Source organism: Antechinus flavipes, chromosome 4 (assembly GCF_016432865.1).
Source record: "Antechinus flavipes isolate AdamAnt ecotype Samford, QLD, Australia chromosome 4, AdamAnt_v2, whole genome shotgun sequence".
Lineage (NCBI taxonomy): Eukaryota > Metazoa > Chordata > Mammalia > Dasyuromorphia > Dasyuridae > Antechinus > Antechinus flavipes.
Window position 1 is genome coordinate 103,445,197 of NC_067401.1, and position 11,288 is coordinate 103,456,484.

General features: G+C 33.8%; 1 protein-coding gene across 2 annotated transcripts in view; it reads left to right on the top strand.

The window, feature by feature from the left end:
* COG2 (component of oligomeric golgi complex 2) overlaps window positions 1-11,020 on the top strand; it is a 73,837-nt gene extending 62,817 nt beyond the window's left edge. The window contains exons 14-18 of one of the 2 annotated variants that reach the window (XM_051993626.1): window positions 715-787; window positions 1,060-1,202; window positions 4,116-4,255; window positions 6,463-6,643; window positions 10,421-11,020. In XM_051993626.1, coding sequence (XP_051849586.1) covers window positions 715-787; window positions 1,060-1,202; window positions 4,116-4,255; window positions 6,463-6,643; window positions 10,421-10,522 — 639 coding nt within the window. In that variant the 3' untranslated portion in view covers window positions 10,523-11,020. Of the gene's footprint in view, window positions 1-714; window positions 788-1,059; window positions 1,203-4,115; window positions 4,256-6,462; window positions 6,644-10,420 lie in introns of those variants that run through there. The other variant, XM_051993627.1, reaches the window with a different exon arrangement.
* Window positions 11,021-11,288: the final 268 nt, after the last annotated feature.

Genomic DNA, 11,288 nt, shown 5'->3' on the forward strand with positions numbered 1-11,288 from the left:
CTTCTTGAATTATTCACATTTTTTCAGAAATGCCAAAAATCATGCTTCTTTCTTTGTATTTGTTTTTGATAACATATAAATTGAAATTTTTAAATATACATATTGATACTCCCACTGCTTTTTCATGCTTACTTTATCATAGTAGCCTGACACATCGTATGTAAATATAATCTGTGTGTGTGAATTTTTATTTTGAGTTTACTTAAAGAAATAATTGCTAGCAAAAATTAGTCTTCAAATAAGCTTTATTAACTGCTTAGATCTTAATAGTTTTTTTTTCTTTTTGGCATGTGTATAACTGTCAGTTTTTCTTTCATTATTAAAGAAAATATCTAGTGTGCATGTTCATAAAGCTCTCTGAAGTACAGTTTTGTTCTTGGTCTGTATCCCCCAACTCCCAGCATGAAAATATGGTATTTTTTTTTGCTATGTGAATGAATAAGATTGTGTTATTTGGTCAAAAACGTACTTTTGTAAGCTTTTTTATATAGTAAGATTATCAAAATATTGTTTCTCCTTTTTAGATTCCTATATAATAATCACTAATTGTACTTTTTACTACATTTATTATTAAATACACTTATAAGGAAAGCTTTATCAAGATTATTAGACATCTCAATTATAGCTTTATAATAAACAATAATGTCATCATTGTGGAGCAAAAAGTGCACATATTTCTAAAAAGCAATAGAATGCATCATTTGTTTATTTCAGCTTCCAGAACTCTTGGAAATAATCAGACCCAAACTTGAAGTTATTGGTTTCAAGAATTTTTCCTCTATCTCAGGTAAAAAAAAGAATTTAACAATTCTTTAACCAATAAATTAACATTTTTAAAAAACTTTATTTTTCTCTTCAGCCTTTGAAATGTGTCCTTAACTATGCATTGTTTAGTTTATTTTAATGTTCCATTTAATTATTTTAATAAAAGTTCTTGTTTTAACTTTGATTTAGAGATTTAGATTCTTGTTGATATTATAAAATGGCATATAATATTTACAATAAAACTAAAATTTTACCTTGGAAAGAGGTTTAACTTGAATATTTATGCTTCAACAGTAGCCCTTGAAGATTCTCGAATTTCATTATCCTCCTGCATGCCTTCCCTGAGTAACAAGATTATCCAGGACTTGAGTGAGTCCTGCTTCAGTTATTTGAAATGTGCCCTAGAAGTTCCTAGACTTTACCGAAGAACCAATAAGGTCAGTCTTATTAAACAAAAACTATTTCTTTTCCAAAGATAAAGCAACTAAATAAGACAACACAGAACCTTAGAATAATCCAGTTTGGTTAAAACAAAGTATTTAAGTGGGAAAGCTAAATTGTCACCAGATTGTTGAGGGCCTCGGATGCCTGGAATAAACTGATTACTGAATAAACTAAATAGGTTTATTCATTAGACCATTGGGACCCATAAATAGTTTCTGAGTTGAGCTGTATGGTCAGAGATGTGTGCATTAGGAAAGGTTAGTTAGAAAAGGATAGACGAGAGGCAATATGTTTAGTTAGGATAGTACTTAGCTATTAAAATTATAAAATGTGAGAGCTGGAAGGTCCAAAATGAACATGTCCAAATCCATCTTTTCATAGATAACTAAACTACAACTCAGAAAAAATAAACTTGTCTAGGGTCATTGACCTAGGAGCAGTTAGGTGGTACTGTGATAGAGCACCAGCTCCTGAAGTCAGGAGGACCTGAGTTCAAATCTGGCCTTAGACACTTAATTAACACTTCCTAGCTGTGTGACTTATCCCCAGTTGTCCCCGGGGGAAAAAAAAGAATAGCTGACCTAAGAGTAAGACTTAGGTCATCTGAAGCCAAGTCACACTGTGATTGTTGCAATAGAAGCAAGAAAAGAAAAAACATAGAAGAAATATATTAGAGCGGTAAAAGCAATAGTTTATGGTAATTAATGGGATAAAAGTAGTGAAAGAGAGAAGTCAGAGATGTTTTCATTCTAAGTGACAGGATAAATGGTTGCTACCATGAATAGAAATAGAAAAGCTAAAGTGAGGAATAGGTTTGGGAGTAAAATTATGAGTTCAATTTTAATCATGCAAAGTTTGAAATGCTGATCATTTTGCCCAAGAGACAGCTGAAAATGTGAAACTAAAGCTCTGATGAGAAATTAGAGGTAGACATCTAGATTTAAGAGTTATATCCACCTAGATTATTATTGATGATAGCGATATCAGTGAAACATTGATAAATGGAGTCATGATAGAAGATTGGGTTGCCATGGGAGAGGAAAAGAACAAACACAGACTTGTGGTCCTTGGGGGCCCCCCACAATTAAAAAGCAGAAGGAGCATGAGGTGCCCGCAAAGGAAACCAAAATGAAATGATCATAATTAGTAGATGAGACTCAAAAGCTAAAGGAGAGGGTATCAACAAGGAAGTGACCAGCAGCATCTGTTGTTACAAAGAGTTGTCAAGAAAGCTGAGAAGAGGAAAAAAAAAAAAAGTTTAGTAATATGGTCGTCAGTGATTCTAAAAAGAATATTTTCACACATGAACTGATGCCGAGTGACACAAAACTAGGAAAACATTGTACTCAGCAACAAGATTGTGTGATGATCAACTACGATAGACTTGGTTCTTTTTAGCAATTCAGTGATCCAAGGCAACCCCAATAAATGGGATGGAAAATGCTGTTGGCATCCAGAGAGAAACCTATGGAAACTGAATGCGTATCAACACATGCTATTTTTACCTTTTTTTTTTTTCTTGTAATTTTTCTCTTTTGTTTTGATTTATCTCTCCCAAAATGACTTAAGAAAATAATGTACAAAATGAATATACATGTAACCAAAAGAATTTTTTTTTAATAAAAAATATAGATTTTCAGTAGAATTGTAGGGATAGAAACTACATTGAGAAGTAAGTTGAAGCCTTTATAAATTACTGACGACAGCAAGTGTTGAATGCTTTTCTATTCTAAGGAGTTTGGCAGTGAAGGAAAAAAAAAGAGACAGAACAATGGATTGAAATCTTTCTTAGTGGTGTAAAATCACAAATTGTTGAACATTGTTGGCTTTTTTCCCCTGACTTGATATTTTGCTCTGGTGTGACTCCCATTAGAGGACATTTGAAATCAAAAGAAATGGTTCAGTTTAAATGTGCTTCTTTGTTGCCAGTGACTGATGAGACAAATTACTAAACCTCTTTGTTCTTATTTTCCCTATATTTATAATGGAATACTATTATTTGCATTACCTATTTTATAAGGTAGTTATGAGACAGAATTTTCTAAAGTGTATAAATTCACAATTATTTGATGATCATGATATTCACAGATTATTATAAGGTTTTAAAGTTGGAAAACTTCATTTATTTATTTATATGATTGGAAAAGGGCAATCTTGATTTTCTGTTCTGCTTTAATACCTGCTTGATCTATTATTCTCTATCTATTCAGTGTTATTCTTACTATTCTAGAGATCTGTCTTTTTTTTCCTATCATTTCTTTTCATCTTTCCTATAGTTTATTTTCATTTCATTTGCTATTAACAGATACCCAGGAAATGTTAAGCATACTTACTATTCTAAATCCCTTTGAAATGATCAAAATCAATTTCTTGTTTAGGAAATCCATTATTGGTCAGCTTTGTAAGGGTATATAAGGACTCTACAGTTTCCTTCACATCTCACCATTAACAGTTGTGCTGTACAAAGTAGATAATGGCAGAAAGGCTCTTGGCTCCTCTGGCTAGAGATTTATAGCCAAAGCCTATATTTTACGTCTCAGATGCAAAGAAATACTGTGAGTCCTTTCCTAGAGTGCTAAGTTTTATCTTGTAGAATGTTGCATTTTACCTCTTCTCTTCTCATTTGCAATAACCATTTGGAGATTGGAGAAAGGAGCTGTTTTTCTTTTCCTTCATAGGAAGGAAGCTGTTTTTCATATCCTTCATAGACCAATTGTTTTCTTCGTTCATTCAGCAGCTTCTTATGTAGCTATGTCTTACCTTAAAATACTCCATGACTTTCTCCAAATAAAGGTCTACTGCAGCATGAATTTAACATTGAGATTTTTGAATGAGTTCTGATTCTTTTCCACTTTTCTTCCTACCTCAATTTTCCCCTCTTTACCCCTGTGTCAACACAATTACAGGAGGCCCCTACCAAAGCTTCATCCTACGTGGACAGTGCTCTGAAGCCCTTCTATTTACTTCAGAGTGAGCACAAGGATAAACTCAAGCAATCAATAGTTCATCAATGGTTAGAAGGTGCACTTTCGGAAAGTACTCACAAGTAAGTAATATGATAGTAGAAATGTATGAAATACTCTGTTTCAAAAAAATATCCCAAGCCAGAGAGAGATTAGAAAATCAGATTCATAAAAGGTGAAATAGCTGAAAAGGTCAGAGCCTTTACTCTGTTGATATTTCAGAAATATGTACATTTTGATTTGTAATACAGACTCTCTCCCCATCATCCCTGATCTCCTCTCATTTTGAAAGCTTTGAATAGCAGCCAACTTCCTGGACTCCTGTAAAGAATAATTTTCCAAACATTTTCTTATCTGTGCACCCCTCAAACTCTTTCTTCCCTTTTGGATTGTGCATAGGTTATATTCTCTGCCATTTTCCCACTTCATTTTCACCTAAGGCAGGCTTTTTCTTAAGATGTATGCACATCTTCTAAAGGCCTCCGGCATCCTATTTTCTGGCTTGACTAAGAGCCTCAGAAAAATCTCTTCTTTTCTCTTTTAAGCTCTCAGAGTCCTTCATTTTGACCCCTTCCTGTACTTTACCTCCTTTACATAATCATGCAACATTAATCTTGTTCCTTATACAGCATGCTCAGGCTCCTGATTCCTTGTTTTCATTGACTGCTCTTAGAATCTTTCTTTTGATATCTGTCTCCTGGCTTCCTTCATGACAACTCAAATCTTACCCTCTACAAGAGGTCTTTTTCATCTCCTCCGCTGCTAGTACCTTCCCTTTGAGATTCCATTTACACTATACAAATCTTATATGTATTATGTGTTGCCTAGTGTCTCTTACATCGAAATGAAGATTCCTTACGAGGTTTTGCAAAGGCAAATGTTGAAAACTATTTTTGCTTGTATTTGGAAAAATAAAAAGCTATTTTAAAAAACCCTAAAAAAAGGGTAATGATTCACTCATAAATCCCCCCCCCAAAAAAAAAAAAAAACCAAAACTGTAAGTTCCTTGAATGGAAGAATAGTGTTTATCACTTTCTTTGTATTTCTAGTGCTTAGCACAGTAACTTAGCACATCATAAGAATTGACTAACATCAATTATTATTTGCTAACTGACTTATCCATCTTCCTTTATTCTCTGCTTTTTTCTCCCTGTACCTTTTTTTAACCTCCCTCATTCTTCTTTCTCTCTGTCCCATTTTCCCTTTCCTTTTTCCCTTCTTTTCTTTTCCTTTCTTTGCCTTTTCCATTCTACTTGAGTCAAAATATCACTCAATCTTGACATATAAATGAAAATAGTAATAGTGCCCATGTATCAGTTGATCAAGGAGCATTTATTAAGCATCTCCTCTCTGCCAAGGAAATATTTTAAAGTAAAACATAATAAAAAAACGTAGCATTAGCTTCCAAGATTCTTGAAAGAACCCAGAAATTTTTCAATATAGTTCACATAGGTGTCCTTCTGTTTCTTTTTTAAAATAAACTTTTTAAAAGCATCACAATTCATAAAATAAAAGATTATCTTTGTTCAGTTTTACTATTTCATTGTAAAAATCAAAGGTTTTTAGAGATCAGTCTTGGCTTGAATACTAGACTTCAATTTATATAGTATTTCAAGTTCCAAATAACTTTTCAGATCACTTTTGAGAAAAGCCTATTTATAAGTTGGCAAGTACCTGTACTTAGGATTGAATTTGAAATAAGCAAGTTTTATTGCAAATGTTGTTATTTAGGGGTGTGATTTAACTTTTTCCATACCATCTAGATCTTTATTATCTGACTTGGTCAGACCTCGTGGGGGGAGCTACACTTGAAATAATGAGACTTACATTCAAGCCTAATTCAACCCCATACCTGGTTCTCAATAATCAGCAAACCTTGTAACCTTTCAGAGCTTTAATTTTCTCACCTGTGAAATAGAGATAATAATACTTCGACTACTTATCTACAGCATTATTATGAACAAAGTGTTCTGCAAATCTTTAAAGACTCTATATAAAAGTGAATAGTTGTTAATGTTGACAGTCCACACAAATGCTACAATGTATTATTATATTCTCTGACTTCAAAGAGGAGCTATAAGGTAACTCTACGTATTTGAAACCATCTTCCTTAATACTTAATATTTAATACATCCACTGAGGATGGACATTGAATTGGAAGATTAGTTATTTGCTCTAATGTGTGTTTTTCCCTAGACCTTGCTCTGCATATTACATTGTTGTGTTTGTCTCATACTTACATTTCTTAGGCTTCTTTCTAATCCTCCAATATGTTTCTCTTTTTTTTTAGGTATTATGAAACTATATCTGATGTTCTCAGTTCTGTGAAAAAGATGGAAGAGAGTCTAAAAAGACTAAAGCAAGCCAGAAAAACTGCCACACCCCTCCCTGTTGGCACAAATGGCGGCATGAGTGATGACAACAAGATCAGACTCCAGCTGGCCTTGGATGTTGAGTCCTTAGGAGAACAGGTATTGTGATCCACTGCTCCAGTTCCTTAGTTTCTGAAACTGAGCCAGGGGCCCTTAAAAGGTGGGCCAAAACACACTGAACACCCAGCCACAAATCAGCGCAACCCAGAGACCTGATGGCTTGGGAATTACCGCCTAAGTGCCGGCTAAGGTGTTGAGTAGATACATGGAAGGAAGGAAGTGAGCATTCCATTTGACTTCAGATGTCTTTGAAAACTAGACCTTTCATTGGGATAAACAACAAACAGGAAGACATTGAAAAGGGAGAGAGAAGAGATAGTGGTTCAGTAATAATAAGCAGGGAAGTGCAATTACTGACAGTGGAGCAAAGAGCACAAGGACTGAGGACAGGGCATATAGCAGGAGGCTGGGGTGGGGGAATATTTAAGTACAGCAAATATTAAGTATTTAGCATGCCCCAGACACTATGTTAAGACAAAAATTAACATTCTCTTTCATTTTATTAAGGGAATAGCACATACACAGATAAGTAAATACAGATCATGGAGAGAAGTGGGATTCTGGGGTAATCAGAAAAGCTGATGGAACCAGGCATTTCAGGGACAGAAGTGAAGGTGACAGACTAGGGAAAGGATTCAACGTGGGAGATAACATATACTATTTAATAGCAAGCATGCCACTTTGTTTAGAATGACGAAGGGGTGTCTTCTGGATTCAGGCAGTAACCATATTAAATGCCCAACAGAGAAGGTTGTATTTTATACCTAAGGATATTCAGGTGGCCCAGAAGGTAGAGAGAACGCTTCATAGAATCAGAAAGACTAGTTCAAAACCAGCCTCAGACATGTACTAAGTGTTTGACTCTGGGAAAGCCACTTAATCTCTACTTGCTTCGATTTCCTCATCTGTAAAATGAGGACAATAATAGCACCTACTTTTCAAAGTTATTACAAAGAGCAAGTAAAATAATAGTGTAAAACACTTAATGGAGTGATTGGTACATAATAAGTGCCATGTAAATGCTATGACTTTTCCCAGAAGGAAGGGAGCTATTGCAGATTCTTGATGGGGGCAGTGATATTGTCAGTTCTCTACTTTAGGAATATCAAATTAGCATCTATGTAAAGATAAAAGAAACAGAAGGGAAGCAGGCAGATCATTTAGAAGTCTCTTTTTATAGTGCAATTTATGAGAGCTATTAGGGGGGTGGCCATGGGATTGTGGAAAAGAAGTGATATCATCGACAAGATCTAGAAATAGATTAGAAAAGAGAGATTAGGTAAAGTGAACAAAGGCTATTCTAGAGTTGTTAACCTGAGAGTAACTAGAAGGATGTAACTTCAACAGACAGAGAGGTAAGTGAGGAGAAGGAAAAGATCTAAGTTTAAGTGGAAAGATGAGTTCTGTATTTGACAAATTATTGTTCAAAAAGTTGAAATATAGTTTTATCACTTAAGGTTGACCTCCAGGTATCTGGAAAAATTACAAAGCAACTCAAGGTTCCAGATAGCTGAGGTGAGGATTTGCTGTATAGTACTCTAAAAGTGCTCCTAATCATAGGTCTTGACCACATTGCTAATATAAAGTAGAAAGAAAAATGTTTACATATGATTTGCAGGCATGTACATTTATCTATTTGTGTACTCTGCAAATTATGGCCTACCTGTTCCTCCAGAGCTTTCACTCCAGATTAAAAGTGGATAGATTTTCATCTTGATATTTATGTGGCATCTGACTGAGAAAATAAATACTTAACATATAACATAAGGATAGCTTTTATACATAAGAACACTATGTCTTTAATTTAAAAATAATCTGGGTGAAGACCCCAGCTTTTGGGATAAGAATTCATTATTTGACAAAAATTGCTGGGAAAATTGGAAATTAGTATGGCAGAAACTAGGCATTAACCTATACTTAACACTGTACACCAAGATAAGATCAAAATGGGTTCATGATCTAGGCATAAGGAATGAGATTATAAATAAATTAGAAGAACATAGAATTGTTTACCTCTTAGACCTGTGGAGGAGGAAGGAATTTGTGACCAAAGAAGAACTAGAGATTATTATTGATCATAAAAACAGAAAATTTAGATTATATTAAGTTAAAAAGCTTTTGTACAAATAAAACTAATGCGAACAGGCTTAGAAGGGAAGCAATAAACTGGAAAAGCATTCTTACAGCTAAAGGTTCTGATAAAGGCTTCATTTCCAAAATATATAGACAATTGACTCTTAATTTATAAGAAATCAAGCCATTATCCAATTGATAAATATTAACAGACAATTTTTGGATGAAGAAATTGAAACTATTTCTAGTAATATGAAAAGGTGTTCCAAATTATTATTGAGAAATACAAATTAAAACAACTCTGAGATACCATTACACACCTGTCAGATTGGCTAAGATGACAGGAAAAGATAATGTTGGAGGGGATGTGGGAAAACTGGGACACTGATGCATTGTTGGTAGAATTGTGAACAGATCCACCATTCTGGAGATCAGTTTGGAATTATGCTTAAAAAGTTATCAAACTGTGCATACCCTTTGATCCAGTGGTGTTACTATTGGCTTATATCCCAAAGAGATTGTAAAGAAGGGAAAGGGACCCATTTGTGCAAAAATATTTATGGCAGCCCTTCTTGTAGTGTCAAGAAACTGGAAACTGAATGGATGCCCATCAACTGGAGAATGGCTGAATAAATTGTGGTATATGAATGTTATGGAATATTATTATTCCATAAGAAATGACCAGTAGGATGAATACAGAGAGGCTTGGAGAGACTTACATGAACTGATGCTAAGTGAAATGAGCAGAATCAGGAGATCATTATACACTTCAACAACAATATTTCATGATGATCAGTTCTGATGGATGTGGCTCTCTTCAACAATGAGAGGATCCAAATCAGTTCCAATTGATCTGTAATGAACAGAACCAGCTACACCCAGAGAAAGAACACTGGGAAATGAGAATGGATCACAACATAGCATTTCCACTCTTTCTGTTATTGTTTGCTCACATTTTTGTTTTTTCTTCTCAGGTTATTTTTACCTTCTTTCTAAATCTGATCTTTTTCATGCAACAAGATAATTATATAAATATGTACACATATATTGTATTTAATATATACTTTAACATATTTAATATGTATGGGACTACCTGTCATATAGGGGAGGGAGTGGAGGGAAGGAAAGGAAAAGTTAAAACAGAAGTTTTTGCAAGGGTCAATGTTGAAAAATTACCCATGCATATGTTTTGTATATAAAAAGCTATAATTAAAAAAAATACATCCGGGTGGATTAAAAAAATTTTTCACCTAAAGCCTTACATTTGCTACGCCACTTTTAATTCAGTTCAATTCAACACATCAGCTTGTTAAGTGATAGTTGTCCAGTTGTTTCCAGGTAAATTCTCAGGTTGCCAAGAAATTAAAAGTTTAGTACATTTTAAAGATTCTTTTAAAAAAATCTTTCCCTTTATTTTTTTTTTTGTTTCCATATTTTCTTTGCCATGAAAATGCTCCTTGCATAAAAGATGTAGAAAAGGAACTTAATTCACTTGAGTGATTGGTTTATTGATGGTGAACTATACTTAAACACTTAAGGATCAGATGGTGTAACTACTTAGAATAATAATTAACTCATCAAGTAAATAAAATATTTGCTCCAAAAATAGTGAGGGTAGAAAGGAGAGTTGTTATCCAAGGATTAGGGTATTTTTCAGATTTATGAAAATACAGAGATCTCTTTTTTCCTCATTTAATATAAATAATGAGAACAAAATCTTTTTTTTTTTTTTTTAATTTTCAGATGCAAAAGATGGGCCTTCAAACAAGCAACATAAAAAGCTTTACAGCTCTCATAGAGCTTGTCATAGCTGCCAAGGACCACGCAATGGCAGATCAGTCATAGATGTTTTGGAATACCCTTGAAAGGGGAATAGATTGTTGGACCTTTTAAACCTGAAAGGTAGCACTGCTCTCTTATTAATCCCTATGGAGTAATGAAGTATTACTGAATACTTCTCCAGCAACAAGTCAGTGCATCTCCTTTCTACATGGTGAGGATTTATTTCACAAGCTCTTCCATTATATGGAAGACAGTGGGGGTTTTTGTTTGTTTGTTTGAAACTTTCTACTATAGGTTACAAAGCAAATTATTTTTATTGTACATTAGTGTGAAAGAACTGATTTATAAAATATGATTAAAGCAAAATATATCTACATATCTCTGTATACATATAAAAACTTGTCTTTCTGACACTACAGTTAGATAAAAAAAGGATGTTGCAGTGAAGAGCTCACAGTTGATGGTATGGAGAGTTTCTTATTCCACTTTCCTTGAAATTAAATGACTGTCAATTATTGTGACTTTGAAAGAATAAACATTTAAATTTTGGTTCTCCACTTAGATACTCTTTATGAACTATGCTTTTGATAGGGCTACACATTATTCTGGTTGTTGGTTATTATTTTTGGTTAGGAGACAATACCAGTAAACATGAATTTATTTTTATTTTCTGAAGAACTTCAAAACCAGTTCTCTGTTCATTGTATATATCATTACTACTGTTGTTTTCCTTAATAAAAAAAAAAGCGTGAATGTCAAGAATGTGAGAAATCAAATAAACCAAGGTACATTTTGTCAAAGTATTGTAGAAAGACAGCAAAATTAAGCC